Source organism: Pituophis catenifer, unplaced genomic scaffold, assembly GCF_029215685.1.
Source record: "Pituophis catenifer annectens isolate HBS135680 unplaced genomic scaffold, rPitCat1.0.hap2 SCAF_9, whole genome shotgun sequence".
Classification (NCBI taxonomy): Eukaryota; Metazoa; Chordata; class Lepidosauria; order Squamata; family Colubridae; genus Pituophis; species Pituophis catenifer.
In genome coordinates this window covers 6,297,930-6,315,919 of record NW_027256889.1, presented here as the reverse complement: position 1 = coordinate 6,315,919, position 17,990 = coordinate 6,297,930, and the positions used below count along the sequence as shown (strand labels likewise).

Below are 17,990 nucleotides of genomic sequence, written 5' to 3'. Positions count from 1 at the left end.
GCTGATCAGACTTCCAGAGTTTTGGCGGTTCGCATAAATTTTGACTTGACAGAGGTCAGAAGGAAGGTGCATGCAGCTGAAGTTAAGCTGTAACTTAATGACGTAAAACCGACCAACTCAAAGAAATCAGCTTTTTGCGTGGGCCCTAATGACTTAACCCTGTCAAAGTGTTCTGGAAATCATGAATGCCAAAATGTGTCTGAGATCCAGGAGGTGGTAGACAGGTTTTGGTTGAGAGCTTACACCAGGAAGAGTGTAGAGTTAGGTGGATTGTTGCCACTTTGAAATTTGGATTTTAATCCTGAAATGCTGGAGCAGAGCTATGAAAGTATAAAATCAACACATGTAGCTCTTTACTTTTTCAAGGGGATCTATCCCAGGGAAGAAATCCAGCAGGTCCTGACAGGTTCTGGAGAACCGGTAGTGGAAATTTTGAGTAGTTTGGAGAACCGGCAAATACCGCCTCTGGCTGGTCCCAGAGTGGAGTGGGAATGGAGATTTTGCAGTATCCTTCCCCTGGAGTGGGGTGGAAATGGAGATTTTGTAGCATCCTTCCCCAGCCACGCCCACCAAGCCATGCCCACCAAGCCACACCACGCCCACCAAGCCACACCCACAGAACCAGTAGTAAAGATATTTGGATTTCACCACTGATCTATCCCGACTTCAGTGACTGAATAAAATGAATCAAACTGTAACCCTCACCAGACAGATCATGTAAAATAGGAAATAAAACCTTTAGACGGCAATTTTGCATTTTAAGTACTTTCCATAATTTGCACACATGATGAAATGTTTTTTTTTTTAACATTTGAGGGGAGATGGATTTCGGGGGTTTTGTCTTCTCATGCTCAATTGAGCCTGGAACCAACCAGCAAACATCTGCTCCATAAACTGATATCAAAGCCAATAGAACGCCAAATCAAGGGATAAGACAAAGATTGAAGTTTTGACTAAATTCATACAACGCTCTAGACCAGGAGTGTCAAACTCGATTTCACTGAGGGCTGCATCAGGGTTGTGTTTGACCTTGGGGAGGGGGCAGGGTGTGTGTGGTCAGAGTGGGCGTGGCCTGCTTGATGTCACTCATGTTCGCTCCCACAGAGAGGGCCTCCTCAGGGTGCCGTCGGCCAGACAATGCCGGCTGGCGACCCCCAGGAGGAGAGCCTTCTCTGTGGTGGCACCTACCCTTTGGAACAATCTACCCCCAGAGATACGAGTGATCTCCGACCTCCGGACTTTTCGTCGGGCCCTAAAAACTTATTTTTTTTCAGTTAGCCGGTCTGTCTTGATTTGATGGTTGGTTTTAAAATTTGATACGGATTTTAAATTGATAAATTTTAAACTACGGGCCAAATTTATCTAATTATTTTAAATCTATTTTTAACTGTAACTTTATGTATAAATGTTTTTATTTTGGCTGTTCACCGCCCTGAGTCCGAAAGGAGAAGGGCGGTATAGAAGTTTGAATAATAAATAAATAAATAAATAAATAAATAAATAAATGTCAGGGGCGCCTGTGGCAACCCAAGTGCTCTGCCAGTGAAAACAGGCTCCCGAGCTCTGTATCCAGGTACGATGGCCTTGTTCAACCCTCTGCCAGAGCAAACGGAGTTTAGGAGGGCTGCATGCGGCCCTCCCGAGCTCCGTTTGCGCTGGCAGAGAGTTGCACGAGACCGTCGCAGCCGGAAATGGAGCTCAGGAGCCCGTTTTCATTGGCAGAGACACCGCAGGCCGGTCCTTCACTGTTTCCAGAGTGGCCCCGTGGGCCAAATCTAAGCACTTTGCAGACCGGGTGCGGCCTGCAGGTCTTGAGTCTCACACCCCTGCTCTAGACTAAACTAAAACGAGGGTTGTTTGTGAGTCAGCATATTGCGTATTTCCAGCCATTATCTTAGCATGTCACAATGAACCAGGTCATCGGATTAGGGCACAATACAATTTATTCATTTGGCTCTAGCAGGTTATGTGAACATAGAAATTGTATTTAGTTCACTTGGGTGAAGGGTGCGTTGTAGGAACCCAGCTCCTGAATCTCGGCAGAAATCCCACCCACCCTCCCACCTACCCTTGTTGCTCTCAAGCAGGAACAAATCAAATCCCCAAAGTTTAAACACATCTGGTGCTGTTATTCTTCATTCAGTTTATTTTGTTCCTGTTTGTAAATAGCTTTAATTGTGACTCTTGCCAAAGTAATAAATGTCAAGGAAAACTGGACTCGGAAAGATATTAACAAATAAAGAGATCGGAACTTGGCTGGTCAAAGTGCCTTGCTTAGGAGATTTGCAGGGTGTCTCTCTCTCTCTCTCTCTCTCTCTCTCTCTCTCTCTCTCTCTCTCTCTCTCTCTCTCTCTCTCTCTCTCTCTGTGTGTGTGTGTGTGTGTGTGTGTGTGTGTGTGTTGCTTCTTATTGCTCTTCACTCTTGTTATTTGCCATTTTCATGCTATGAGGCTGTTGGAAGAAACGTCCATCTGGGTTCAGTTCCAAGTGGGGAGAAAGACACTGGAAACATGGAGGCTGATTGGAAAGATGGTTTAATGGTGAAGCAGAACCACCAAGCACGTGTGATTCTGGGTAGCTGACCACATGGAGTTGAGAGAGAGAGAGAGGTATTTATATACCCTCTCTTGGGCCTTGCCCTTGAGCTTCCTGTTCCTGTGCAAGAAATATATTCTATTGGTTGTCAGACTCCCATGGGGCTATGCAGGGATCATAGCAGAGGTGGGTTTCAGCAGGTTCTGACCAGTTCTGGAGAACTGGTAGCGGAAATTTTGATTAGTTCAGAGAACCGGTAGTGGAAATTTTGTGTAGTTCCGAGAACCAGTAGTAAAAATTCTGACTGGCCCCGCCTCCATCTATTCTCTGCCTCCCGAGTCCCAGTTGATTGGGAGGAAATGGGGATTTTGCAGTAACCTTCCCCTGGAGTAGGGTGGGAATGCAGGTTTTAAATATCCTGCCATGCCCACCAAGCCATGCCACGCCCACCAAGCAACACCCACAGAACCGGTAGTAAAAAATTTTGAAACTCACCACTGGATCATAGCTGACTTTTTAGGTTGTCTGAATTAAGTTTGACTGAAACCTGGACTCTCTGAGAGGATGTAGTGAGAAGGTCTGTGTCCTTAAAGGGTGTTGGGCCATTCCTATTGTGTCTTAATGGCTTTCCTGGTTTGGATCTTGAGTAAGGGCTGATCCTATCATTCTACCGAATTCTGCCTTTGTTCAAAATATCCTGACTTGAATGAATTAGAAATCTGCATTTCTAAAAGCTGGTCTCAGCTTAGTATCTGCTTGGGAGCAGGAAACTGTGGCTCTGAGTTTCTGTTTCCTTTCAGATTTCTATTTCTCGTTTAGGGGAAATATAATATTCTGCCTTTTTAAATATTTCTCAATTTGAAATCTCCTAGAAATTTCATTCTTCTAGGAGAGGGGTGAGTGCTAACTTTATACAAGACAAAATAAGGAGAGACCGTCGCAGCCGGAAATGGAGCTCAGGAGCCCATTTTCATAATAAGGAGAGGACAAAATAAGGAGCGAATAACAGTAACAGAGTTGGAAGGGACCTTGGAGGTCATTTAGTCCAACCCCCTGATCACGCAGGAGACCTGTACTAGGGATTCGAACCGCCAAACTGCCGACCTTTCTGAGAGGTCTTGTTCTTGCAGTACAAGAAAACAAGGAAGGAAGGCGGGTAAACCTGTGGTTGAAATATGTGAGGTTTGAAAGAAGAGATGGGGGTTCCTGTCCATCAGTGTTCTAGAAGGTCCTCTAGTGGAGATCAAAGGGAATGGGGTGCTACCTTCTAAAACCATCCATCTTTGATGAGCTGGGACAGTGTTTCTCAACCTTGGCTACTTGAAGAGGTGTGGACTTCAATTCTCAGAATTCCCCAGCTAGCATGACTGGCTGGGGAAATCTGGGGGTTGAAGTCCACACCCCTTCAAGTGGTCAAGGTTGGGAAACACTGAGCCAAAAAACAAAGACTTGGTAGCCTAAAGAAAGACATTTCTGGCTTTGCTAATTGTAGCATTACCAATTCTAAGACTGGCCTACAAGTTTCTTTCAGGTTTAAATTCATCTTGTTCTTCCATAGTTAGGTGGTGGGAGGTCCTTCTGAAATATTGCTCAAAGAAAGAGAATGGTCCATAATTCTTCAAGGGATTTCTGGGCGCTCTCAAAGAATTCGCAGAGCAACCCTTGAGTAGCAAGGGTGTGCACATGAAAAGCGATTGAGAGTAATTACGAAACAACACAGCCAACACAGAGATACACTGAGTTGTGTTTACTTTCAGGAAATAGTAATAAGGCACAGTCCAATAAACAGTCCAGGTCATTCATGTATAAAGCAGTAGATGGTTAAACAATAGTCCAGGGATAATCCAATAACAAAGTCTTCTTACCAGTCGTTGTAGTCATATACACTAATCAGTTCTTCTGTATTTGCAAACAGTAGCAAAACACAGCAAATAGCAGAGTCAGTAAAAGGAAACAAAGAGAAACAAACCAGGTTTCTAGCTCCCTTTTAAGGACATTGTCTACAGAGCTAACCAATCAGGACACAGTATGATGCAATACAGCAATACAGCAGTCTTAAAGCAATATTGATGGTTTATATATTGCAAGCCCAATAAATTAGGTAAAATCATTTCCTAACAGACACGTCAGATTTTACCACATACAGAGTAGTTATTAAAGGTAAAGGTTCCCCTTGCACATGTGTGCTAGTCATTCCCGACTCTAGGAGGCGGTGCTCATCTCTGTTTCAAAGCCGAAGAGCCAGCGTTGTCCGAAGACATCTCTGTGGTCATGTGGCCAGCATGACTCAACGCCAAAGGCGCACGGAACGCTGTTACCTTCCCACCAAAGGTGGTCCTATTTTTCTACTTGCATTTTTTACGTGCTTTCGAACTGATAGGTTGGCAGAAGCTGGGACAAGGAATGGGCGCTCACCCCGTTACGCGGCACTAGGGATTCGAACAGCTGAACTGCCGACCTTTCGATCGACAAGCTCAGCATCTTAGCCACTGAGCCACCGCATCCCTACTGACTGAGCCACCGCGTCCCTACACAGAGTAGTTATTAGATGGCAAAAACAGCTTTCTTAAAGCTTGCTTTTGCTTAGCAAGCCAAGATTAGCAAATATAAATAAAAATCTGGTTCCAAATTTCCTAATGGACACCTCAACTATTGACGGCTTTTGAAGGCCTGGCCTTGCTCCTATTTGGAGCCCAACTCAGTGAAATGATGAAACTGAGGGAAAAACAACAAGAGTTTTTTTTAGGAGGAACTATCTTTCAATAACTACAGATTTTCTTACATAAGACCATGCTTTGTCTGAGGTTGACCAAGACCTACAGTGGAGAAAAGGGAATTGGAGAAGAGGAAGGAAGGAAGGAAGAACGGAGGCGAGGGATAGAGGAGACAGACTACCCTTTTGCACAAAGGAAAAACTATGCAACCTTGTTAAGCCTGTTGTTTGTCTATGATATATAGGGCTGCTGTGTGGGGGAGGTTACTGTTAGTCATTCTCAGATTGTGCATGACTATCACATGCGATTCTTCAGTTGTGTGTCTTTCTTCTATCTTCCTTGTTTAGTTAAAGAACGTATCATAGTTATTTCCTTGAAAGAAAGAGTTAAAAATCTTCATTTTTTCCATCCACTTGACCTGCACCCAACAGAAAGAACTGGATTGGCTGCCCAGTACTATAAAAATAAATAGTAAGATATATTGGGCATCAATTAGATCCAGTTAACAGTGTGGGTGGTTTGGTTTTCTCAGTGTCAAGGGAAGAAAGCTGAACTTTAAATGTTACATTTCCCCGGATGAGTAGATAATAAATTATCTAATAATTTTTTAGTAGAAATTTCCCTTAGTTTTCCTAAGGGAAAACTCTTTGACGACCAAAATTACTTAAGAACAAACTTTCTTAACTGATCTTTTCCAGACACAAAGACAAGTTCCTACTTTCATGAAGTTCATATATCTTCAAGTCAAACACTGGCCTAGACTAGTGTGTTCCTCAATCTGGGCAACTTTAAGATGTGTGGACTTCAACTCCAAGAATTCTCCTATATCAGCCTTGCTGGCTGGGGGATTCTGGGAGTTGAAGTCCACACATCTTAAAGTTGCAAGTCTGTGGTCTAGACCAGAGGTCTTCGAACTTGGCAGCTTTAAGACTTGTGGACTTCGACTCCCAGAATTCTCCAGCCAGCGTAGCTCTAAATAGAAGCAATACACTTTACTCTTAGGGCTTGAAGAGGGACATTGTCACTTATCAGAGCTATTTTCAAGAAACAAAGCAGCAACTACATTTTATTTCATTTGGACAATTTGTAGAATAAATGTTTGCTTTTCTGCATTCTACTTCTTTTTGGTCAACAAGCTGTACCAAGTAACTGTCAGGGTTCCAAGTAATAAAGCCATTGCATTGGTGGAAAAATTTATAGAATGTCGTATATGAGCATTTACACTTAATTAAGACTCTCGAAACCATGCCCCACTCTTCTTTGTAAGACTGTGTTGGCCTTCTTAGTTTTTACTTTTCAAGATAGCTTACCCATGGTAATCAAATAAAATCTGTCCAAGAATAGTTTCTCTATGGATACAATAAATGTACTCCGAGAAAAATTAGGAGCCCTGGAAAGAAAGGAAGGAAGGAAGGAAGGAAGGAAGGAAGGAGGGAGGGAGGGAGGGAGGGAGGGAGGGAGGGAAGGAAGGGGAAGAGGAAGAGGAAGAGGAAGAGGAAAGGAAAGAAGGAAGGAAGGGGAAGGGGAAGGGAACGAAGGAAAGAAGGGGAAGGGGAAAGGAAAGAAGGAAGGAAGGGGAAAGGAAAGGAAAGGAAAGGAAAGGAAAGGAAAGGAAAGGAAAGGAAAGGAAAGGAAAGGGAAGGGAAGGGAAGGGAAGGGAAGGAAAGGAAAGGAAAGGAAAGGAAAGGAAAGGAAAGGAAAGGAAAGGAAAGGAAAGGAAAGGAAAGGAAAGGAAAGGAAAGGAAAGAAGGGAGTTTCTTGCATGGAACGATGCTGAGGTGGGATCTGGGTGATTGGAAAGCTAGAGGAGGGGCTGATATACAGATAGTCCTCCTCTTACGACTTTTCACTTAATGACAGTTCAAAGTTATGGTAGCCCTTGAAAAAAGTGACTTACAACCCATCTTTGAAGTTACAACTATCCCACGGTCACACAATCACAATTCAGGCGCTTGGCAATCGAAGATGGAGTCAAGATGCAGAGAGACAGGTCTAAATTCATGTTTGTGGCTGAGGGTGAGCTCAAACCAGGAATATCTTGGACCTAAAGCACCTCCCTCCCACACAAACAGCCAAATAAATTGAGGCACTCCTGTACGTGCGAACCCCACCAATGAGTTGCTTTAGGAGAGATCGGACAAACTTGTTCACCCAACCCTTGAATCTCCAGCAACAAGACGCAACTCGTTTACAGGTGGCTGAAGAGCAGGCCTGAGAAGCATCCGTCATTCATAATTCCAAGCCACATCAGCAGATTGCGAGGACTTCCCAGCTGGTTCTTTTTCAGAGGAGGTGACAGAGTCCAAAGACTCAACAAGTCTTGAAACGTTTGGACAGGTGAGACCAACTCCAACCGTTCCTGAAGCTTCCAAGATAGGGCAACGGGTACTGTATGCTCTACATGGCTTGCCAGAGATTGGGAGTGACACACTTGTTGTGGAAAGTGTAGCACGGAATATGTTAAAGGGCTGTCTTGAATCACGGGCGTTCGGTAAATCATGTGGTTCCTCAGAAATAAATCAGCAGGAGCCCGACCAAGAGCAGAGCTTTCAGTTTTTGTGGTGGCTGCAGAGTAGCTTTTCACACCCACCCAGCTTGATCTGCACACATGACGTATGTCGAGTGAATTCAATTTAAGCCACCACAGGAGCAGCCCTCCCTTATCAAAAGGCACTCCTCTCCAAGACTTCCACCCGACCACATTTCTCAACTCTTAGTTCCCCTTCTTCTAGGGGATTTATTTTAAGAGCATTCTTGGGTTCTGTGGAATGGGCAGTTTGCGATGATGCCCATCATTTTTCACAGCCTGGCATAGCCGCAATCGTTCCGGTTAGGACAGGAGGTGAATCTTCAACAGTGGAGAGATTCTGCATGATCACATCTAGCAGGAAGAGATTTTCCTCAAGTTCCTCTTTTCGGCAGGAGTTAATCTTGGCCTTGGATGAGGTCCAAAATCACAACCAGGCGGAGAAACTAAGCGGCAGCCAAGAAATCCGCATATTTTTTTTATTTTTTATTTTTTGTAAAGGGAGCCCAGAGAAATACAGAAGACGTAATTCCTGCAGCCTAAAACAGGTAATTCCAGGGTCTGATCTGGGGCACCACACCTTCACCTTCATACCACAGTTTCTGGGGGAACTGTGCAAATTCCAGAACAACAACAGTTTTGATTCTTGTCCTTGTCTACGCTGTTTCTGGATGTGTTAGACTGTCCAAACTTGGGATGGGTGTGTTTTGGTTTGCTCTGTCTTGAGAGATGGGTTCTGCTCGGTCACCTCTTGTCATGTTTCACTAGTTTTATAAGAATGAAGTTTGTAGTCTTGTGGTTTTGCATTACGAAGTACGTGATTGCGATAACCAGGAAAGTTTTATTCTGGTGTGATGTGCTGACTTGATTTTAACAGCTGGACAGGATTGGAAAACAGCTTGATTAGAACTAAGTGTACACACTTTCTAATATCGGCGCACTTGTGGGACAGCTAGAGGTTAGTGGCACCTGTCCCATTGTGCAATGTACACAAAAATATTTCTCTTCACAAGGAGTTCAAGTAGTTTAACTGGAAGTGACTTTATCAAAGAACTAGGAATTCCGAAGTCAATTAAAGTATTATTTAACTTTCCCTACCTGACCCAAAGGTGTTTTTTTTTCAGGAGGCAACTGGACTTCCTTCTTTTTTCTTTTGAAGACGTTTCGCTTCTCATCCAAGAAGCTTCTTCAGCTCTTGCAGGATAGCGGGGAGTGGAAGGATTTATATTCCTTGCAGACAGCTGGTCATTTGCATCCTTTTAGAGGGTCCTTGAAGCACTCAGAGGTTGATCTGTGTCCTCAGGGTCACCTGAGTGGTGGAAATGGTTCCTGTAGTCTGCAATATTTCCTCTGAAAATCCATTCCTTCCTACTCCCACACCATTCCAAGGCTGGTCATCCCAAATTGTATAGCTAAAAGTCTGCAGAGATTCTCAGTCATCCAGGTCATGGTTGTCCTAAAGATGCTTTTTTTTCAGAAGGCAACTGGACTTTCTTCTTTTTTCTTTTTAAGACGTTTCGCTTCTCATCCAAGAAGCTTCTTCAGCTCTGGCAGGATAGTGGGGAATGGAAGGATTTATATTCCTTGCAGAGAGTTGGTCATTTGCATCCTTTTAGAGGGTCCTTGGAGGTTTATCGGTGTCCTCAGGGTCACCTGAGTTTTCCTGGGTCCTGTAGTCTGCATTTTTTTCCCTCTGGAAATCCATTCCTACTCCCACACCATTCAAAGGGTGCTCATCCCAAATTGTATAGCTAAAAGTCAGTCAAAGACTTGACCTGGATGACTGAGAAACTCTACAGACTTTTCCCTACCTGAGTTCACCTCCCACCCTTTAAAAAAAAAAAAGAATGGAAGATCTTCAATAATTAAAAGTACTCAAGTATAGGAGCAGAGCCTGGTGCTATGGAGACATTGGTCTAACGTTATGTCTAACATCTGATGTTGGCCTAACATCTGTCTGTTCCATTAGATCTGAGATGCAGGTCCTGTTTGTTAGGGAATTATATATCTGGGGGTCCTAGGAGGTGGTCCTATTCTGACATGGTGCCTGCCTTATGAGACATTCTCTTCCTTAAAGTGAGGTGAGCTCCATCCCTGTTAATATTCCAGAAGACCAAAATATTTGAATAAGATGATTTAGAATTAGGGTTAGGTTTTAGAAAAAAGATTGACTTTAAATTAAAGGATTTCAATTTGAAAAAAGTAATGAGAAAGGGAGTGAGAAAGAAAAATTGACCAAGGTTAGAGATTAGGATGAATTGTAATATTGGTTATATACCAGAAGAAACAGAAGGAAAATAAAACAAAAAATTAGAGAGAAAGAATATTATGGCAAAAAATTGTGTTGGAGAAAACTAAACGCTATAGAAAATTTCATTCGGCCAATACTCTATCAGAAAAAATGTATTGTTTGTTTGTTTGTGTGTGTTTGTTTTGAAAAAAAATAAAAAACTTTTCTTAAAAAAAAATATTCCAGAAGACCTTCAAAACCAGGCTAAATCTGAGGATCTCAGAGAACTGGTAAGATCTTGAGGTAGCTCCAGTACTAAAATTCACATTCTTCTCACTTGGGCTTTCTAGTTTTTAAATATTTTTTAAAATAATGAGTGTTTTGATATATTTATCATTCTAATTTATTGTTGTACGGAGCTCCAGAAGCGCTTTTTGTGAGATGGGCTGCCATATAAAAATGATAAATATTATAGAAATGTTTAGAAGCATCGGATGCTACAGCTGGGCATTCAATTCCATCCCTACAATGTAAGTCATCTGCTCCTCGAGAGTTCCTGATGACCATCCAATCTTTGATTTGAAATTTCTGACTTTGGGGAAGCTGCCACTTTCTGAAACCATCTACTCGCACCGTCAGCAGTTTCATTCTTTGAACCCCTGGGAAATGCAGAAGTACCCTATATTTCTATAGGGTAGATATGAAGAAGGATTGCACCTCCGTTCTTCCTTCCTCCTTTTGACCGTGTCTGGTGGTTCCCCTGAGCTTGACGAAAGCTCCTTTGTCGCTAGTTCATCCAGTTGTTGGATTAGAGATGCTGAAATTCTACCATCTAGTGATGAATTTGGGGAGCAGCATATGAGAGAAAACATGCATGGCCTGAGTTTTATGACATGTGAAGAGTGACATGTCCCATAATTGGGAAACTATATTTTTCATTAGCACAGCGAAAGAAAAGAGGGGTAACTCTATATATTAGGGAAACAATAAACTCCAAGCAAATATATGCAGATGAAGAAGGAAGGGTTTTAATGGTGGAAATAGTGATGGATTAATTGATAAGAATCTACACACCGAATAATAAGCAAGAAGAATTTTACCAAAAGTTACATAAGAAGATATTAGAAATGGAATATCAAAATATTTGTGTTGTAGGAGACTTTTATGCAATAGTAGACGCAAAACTAGACTATAAGAGTAGTAAGACAGGAAAACAGATTTGAAAAAAAGACACTTCCTAAACCATTGATTCTCCTTTTCCAGGTTTTGTTGACTGGAGAAGGACCACCTGGTTTCCTAATCTTCCCACTCCGTAAGGTCCTGTTGCATCATGAACGTTAATTTCACCGCTCCGTGCATTTCCAATGCATCCTTGCCCTCATCCTCGGATACCAAGGTGGACGTGAGCAGGCTCATGGACATGCTTCAGATCTTCTTCTACGCAGTTCTTTTTCTGCTTGGTTCCCTGGGCAATGGAGCTGTGCTTTGGATCACAGCCCGTCAGACTACACGGACCATCAGCTGTGTCTGGTTCTTCAATCTAGCGCTGGCTGACTTTCTCTTCTCAGTCACCCGGATTGTGCCCCTCTTGAAGAACGCTTTTGATAACGGGTGGCCCTTTGGAAGCTTCCTGTGCAAAGCCAACAGCTTCATCAAGTATCTCAACATGTTCGGCAGCGTCTTCCTCTTAGCTGCCATCAGCATTGACCGGGCAACTTGCGTAGCCTACCCAATATGGACCAAAAGGCACCGGGACAGCCGCTTGGCATGGGTCGCTGCCATCGGAGCTTGGTTGTTGGCCATTGGCACAAGTAGTCCTTTCTATCTCTACCGTGGCATAAAAATTGACAAGTCTAACAAGACCAAGTGCTCCTTTGCCCTGGAGGGAAATGAAACCGCCAAACTGGCCATCTATATGTTGAGACTGATTTGTGGGTTCTTGGCCCCTTTCGCCGTCATTGTGGTCTGCTACGGCATCATCGTTGTGGTGCTGAGGAGACGACGGGCTTCCCTCCGTTCCAAGAAGCCCTTCAGGGTCATCCTGGTTCTCGTGGTCACGTTCTTCCTCTGTTGGGCACCGTATCACATCTTCCTCCTCCTCAAATTGGCAGACGTGAAAGGCATAGGACTTTCTATTGGCCTCCCCCTCTCTTCCTTCCTGGCCTACCTCAACAGCTGTGTCAACCCTATCCTTTACTTTTTCATGGGCATGGACTTCCACCGAAAGCTGACTCTTTACAGCATAAGGGCTGCATTCAGGAGAACCTTGTTTGAAGACAGTGGCACCTCATTTAGGAGGAAGTCCAGGAAGGAGATGGCTTCTTCCACGGACGAGCTACCTCAATCTTCAGTAGTCCCTCAGATGCATTGCAGAACCTTAACACTTCCAAGTTCGGTTTAGGAAACTCATGTGGACTAGGAACTCATAGGTGACAGGTGAGGAACATAGAATCATAGGGTTGTAAGGGACCTTGGAAATCTTCTACTAGTCCAACCTCCTGCTCAAGGCAGGAGACCTTCTACCATCCCAGTCAAACGGTGGTCCAGTCTATTTCTGAAAACCTCCAGTGACCGAGTACCCACAACTTCTGGTCGTTCTGCTGGTTAATTGTTCTCACTATCAGAAAAATTTCTCCTTACTTCTAAGTTGGACCTCTCTTTAACTGTTCTATCCTAGGCTTCTCCAAACCACGAAGCAGACTCCTTGTCCCGACAAACCCCTTTTTATTAAGCTACTGTGAATTCCCCTCATTCACATCCAGCAAAGCCCCGGCAAACAGTCTTTCCAGGGTGAATTTACAAACACAGACCTTATCTGGCTTGGAGAGCTGCCAGGCCGATATCTTCAAAACACAGCGCTGTACAAGAAAGTACTTGGCAAGGGGTCTCGGAGAGTCACCAATTAAGGGAACTAATTGTCTCCTGCAAACTCCACTCCCCTTTTGCTCCTCTTTTATTCCCTCTGGGAGGGGCCATTCACCAGCCACTTGTGCCTTTACTCCCAAGTCGGCCCTTGTTCCTTAACTATTCCGTTCTCCTGACAGCTCTATGCATGCGCACATCAGGAACAGACTCCAACTGTTCTTCTGCCCCACTGATCTTCGACTCTGAAAGCAGCTGATAATTGTCGGGCGATCCTGGCCCCATCTCTGCCTCCGATGCAGAGCCTTCCTCAGACTCCAGGACTGGCCCATGTTCCTCCCCAACCTCCTCACTGTCTGAGTCTGCCACCAGTTCCGCTGGCCACTGGCGGGCCACAACATTAACAAGCTCCCCCCCTCCCCACATTGCTTCTTGTCCTGCCCTGTGGTGCTTTGGAGAATAAGAGGCTTTGTAGTGCAAAACATGAGGAAGACAGCAATCTGATGGAGGGTGATCCATCGCAGCCATTAACTAGAGAAATACAAGATTTCTTTTTCCGCTTTTATTCCATCCACCCGTCTGAACTGTTGATATTTTCTGGACGTTATAAAACTACAAATACCTCTGTGTGAAAAGGAGCTTTTACTTCCATCATGAATTGCAAACGATGGGTTGTTTTGCTTTATATTCCTCATGTATGTTATTTTTCCTTTGACGTTGATGTATACAGTATGTATAAACTTTTAGCTATATTTGTACATTTGTGTCTTTGGAAAGCTTATTCAACCGACTCTGCTAATTAGCAGCCCTGTCTGAGGTGCTCCTAATTTTTAACCAAAATATAAGCCATCATGTAGCATTGTAAAATCAATGTTAAGGAAGCATAAACATTACATGCTGGTTTTTAATATATATAATGTGTCCTTTCAGCCAGCATGTTGTGACTAGCTTGGCTGGCTGAGGAATTCTGGGAATTGGAGTCCACACGTCTTAAAATGGCCAAGGTTGAGAAACACAGATTCAGATTTTCCACCTTGATTAAAGTGCTTGGAAATTGCTGAATATTGCAGTCAAAAACATCTGGAAGAGGCCACCAGCTTCAGAAAAACCTTTCCACTCTTATCATACTGCAATTATTGCTTTCTCTGTGTGTTTGCTTTTAGCTAAAGTGGATATTCTTGTGATGTCATTCTGTTTATTGATTCATGCTCTCGACTCCGCATTGGATAGCCTTTAAATAAACATATTTCCATTATTTATAGCAAGCCAACAAAAAAAATATACAATCACGTGGCCAAAAGGAGGATCCTCCCCCTCCATCTTTCTCTCTCTAGTTTACCAAAGCAGTGGAGTTTTATATCACCCAGGATGCCTTTCCTTTGCATGATCACAAAATGACATATATAAATTGGTAACCAATTTTATCTTTGGAGCAACCTTGCAAAGAAGATGAAGGGGGAAAGGTAATAACTGCCATAGATCAACTCTTGATTTTCATGCAACTAAAATACAGGTAGTCCTCAATGTACGGCAGTTTGTTTAGTGACCATACGAAGTTACAATGGCACTGAAAGGAAGTGCCCTGAAAATTATGCATTCTGTGTGGATGAAGATGGTGGCTCCAACTGGTTCCGCCACTGTCCTGTGGGAATACTGTCTCCTATCTGGTCATCGTGTCTTCTTCTCCCACCCCTTAGCCCTCCTTTGGCTGTGATCCCTATTTTTCTTTTTCTATTAATGAACAACAAAGCTGACACAGCAACTTGTCTATTTAAAGATGCTGAATAGCTTAGACTCTTGGCTTAGACTTGTATGAGAAACTATAAATAAAAGAGAATAGAAGCGCATTGCAAGAACTCAGCTTGTGAGCTTCCTCTATGGGTTGCTCTCTCCCTCTCTCCCTCCCTCCCTCTCTCACTTTTTCTTCCTCTCCCTGTTATTACTTTTTTTTAAAATGTTCTTGCAAACCTTTTCTTCTCATGCCACTTATCTAAGAAGCAGAGTGGACCCATCAGCCCCTGGACAGGGCTGGCTGGACCCATACTGGTAGTCTTACTGCTATCCCTAAGCTCTTTTATTTTTCTTCATTTGAGGAATTGCATTCATCTTTGTTTTTTTGGGGTGTAGGAAGTTAGCACCCACCCCTCTCCTAGAAAAATGAACTATTCTAGGAAATATTAAAAAGAGGATATTATACCTTCCTGGATGAGAAATGGAGAAACATGTTTTAAAGATAAAGCAGCTCCCTGCAGCTCCCTGACCATCACCCCCTCACACCTTTGTCAATGGGCCATTAAGGCCTGAGCAAGTCTATTCTACATAACAACGATCTACCTCCTTCAAGCAGAGCCATAATAGGAATTGCCCAAAGCCCTTTCATTACATCATCACCCAGCAAGAGTCAACCAAACTTGGGACTCAGGACAACCTACAGAGCATGGCCCCATGGGAGTCTGACAACCAATCAGAATACAAGCTCAAATTCAAAAGCCCAGAGAGGGTATAAAACTCAGGCACTCTCAGCATCTCTGCCCTTTTTCTGCTTCACCCAACATTATCAAGGCATGTGATCCTGTCCACCATTTAAAAACAATCTTTCCAAACACTCACCATGTTTCCAGTGTCTTCCTTCCCACTTGGAACTGGACCCCAATGGACATTTCTTCCAACAGGGGTTTCAGGAACAAATGTCAGAGACGGAAGAATCAAGATCACACACTAAGTTCCAGTTAAGATGATTTATTTATTTTTTTTATTTTTTAATTTGATTTATATCCCACCCTTCTCCGGAGACTCAGGGCGGCTTACAATGTGCTCAGCAATAGCCTTCATCCTTTTGTATATTTATATAAAGTCAGCTTATTGCCCCCACAAACTGGGTCCTCAATTTACCTACCTTAGAAAGGATGGAAGGCTGAGTCAACCTTGGCGAGATTCGAACCTGCAGTAATTGCAGGCAGCTGGTCTTAATAACAGGGTGTTTTAAACCACTGTACTACCAAGGCTCTTGGTATTGATCATGCCTACACAGGAGAATCTAGTCAACTAACGGTCATCGCTACATTGATGCTAGATAAGAGTCAACAGAATTCAAAAGGGGCTGGATTTAGATTGTTTGTGGGAACATTAAGGAGTCCAGACTGATTCCTCTCTTGACTCCTTCCCAGGCTCTACCACTTCTTGGGAGGACAGTGCAACCCACTATTTTCAGTGATGTTTTAGCTACTTCACAGCTGGGTCATCCCTTCCAATAGTCTGTTCAGGACAATCACCAATGGTCAGACATTTGCCATTGCCATTTCTCTGGGATGTATTGGACAACCACCAGCAGTTACAGAGGCCCAATGGTCAACAGCAACATGGAGAAAAAAGAACCTCCGAGCCTGCAGCATAGAAATTGGTGGCTTTTGGGTAGAAACCAGCAGCTAGTCACGGATCTTGGAGTGTAACAAGATAAGATTAAGTAGCACATACCCTGTTTCCCCTAAAGTAAGACATCCCCTGATAATAAGCCCAATTGAGCTTTTGAGCGCATGTGCTAAAATACCCCCCCAAAAAAATAAATCTCTCCCTGAAAATAAGCCCTCCCTGAAAATATTTAAATGCACGCGCAGCCAGTTCCTGCCATTTCCTCTGGTTAAGGTTAGGGGGACAGAGCTGGAAATCAGGTAAAATGCTCCACGTGCCCCAAAATAATCAGACATCCCCAAAAATAAGGCCAAGCACTTATTTTGCGGTTCAAAAAAATATAAGGCAGGGTCTTATTTTCGGGGAAACATGGTAGCAGATCCATTCCGAAATCAAGGTTTCCCAACAGCAATGGGAGTAAAGGCAGAGTTACATCACTTTTTTAATGTTTAAATTTAAAAAAAAAATTAAAGAAGAGATTGGACAGTGATTTGTCTGAAATGGTATAGGGTTTCCCCCTCTGCTCAGAGGGGGGGTTGGACTAGAAGACCTCCAAAGTCCCTCCCAACTCTGTTCTTCTGTTATTTTGTTAACTGTATGACTTCAGCCTTTCTCATGTGTATCCAACCAGTTCTTTTTGCTGCTAAACTCACTCCCACCCTTTGTGTAAAAAAACAACAACAGCCATACACCGGACATCATCGCCATGAAAGGAAAAGATGTGGAGATTCTAGAAGGAGTGCAGAGAAGAGCAATGAAGATGATTAGAGGACTGGAGGCTAAAACATATGAAGAACGGTTGCAGGAACTGGGTATGTCTAGTTTAATGAAAAGAAGGACTAGGGGAGACTTGATAGCAGTCTTCCAATATCTCAGGGGCTGCCACAAAGAAGAGGGAGTCAAGCTATTCTCCAAAGCACCTGAGGGTAGGACAAGAAGCAACAGATGGAAAAAAGCCAACACAGTTCTGGGCTGCATAAATAGAGGGATAGAATCCAGATCACGTGAAGTGTTAATACCACTTTATAATGCCTTGGTAAGGCCACACTTGGACTACTGCATCCAGTTTTGGTCGCAGAGAAGAGAAAGAGTGCAGAGAAGAGCAACAAAGACGATTAGGGGACTGGAGGCTAAAACATATGAAGAACGGTTGCAGGAACTGGGTATGTCTAGTTGAATAAAAAGAAGAACTAGGGGAGACATGAGAATAGTATTCCGATATCTCCGGGGCTGCCACAAAGAAGAGGGAGTCAAGCTATTCTCCAAAGCACCTGAGGGCAGGACAAGAAGCAATGGGTGGAAACTAATCAAGGAGAGAAGTAGCCTAGAACTAAGGAGAAATTTCCTGACAAATTAGAACAATTAATCAGTGGAACAATTCGCCTCCAGAAGTTGTGAATGCTCCAACACTAGAGGTTTCTAAGAAGAGATTGGACAGCCATTTGTCTGAACTGGTAGAGGGTCTCCTGCCTGAGCAGGGAGTTGGACTAGAAGACCTCCAAGATCCCTTCCAACTCTGTTATTCTATTCTATTCTATTCTATTCTATTCTATTCTATTCTATTCTATTCTATTCTATTCTATTCTATTCTATTCTATTCTATTCTATTCTGTTAAAAACTTTCCTCTTCTTGATTTATATCCATCCTTCAGAGCTGGGAGGGCTGCCATAAGTTTAAAAGAAGTCCATAAAAATCAACTGGCATGATCTACAT

The 17,990-nt window shown here is 43.3% G+C and overlaps 1 protein-coding gene across 1 annotated transcript; it reads left to right on the top strand.

Annotated features, from left to right (window-relative positions):
* Positions 1-8,276: 8,276 nt before the first annotated feature.
* On the top strand, positions 8,277-12,407 carry LOC139321249 (chemerin-like receptor 1). The gene is made up of 2 exons (XM_070949910.1): positions 8,277-8,324; positions 11,270-12,407. The coding sequence occupies exon 2, from the start codon at positions 11,337-11,339 to the stop codon at positions 12,405-12,407; it is 1,071 nt and encodes a 356-aa protein (XP_070806011.1). The 5' UTR covers positions 8,277-8,324; positions 11,270-11,336.
* The last annotated feature ends 5,583 nt before the right edge of the window (positions 12,408-17,990 follow it).

Coding starts and splice junctions, on each gene's coding strand:
- LOC139321249 (XM_070949910.1), top strand. CDS start 11,337: ATGAACGTTAATTTCACCGCTCCGTGCATTTCCAATGCATCCTTGCCC.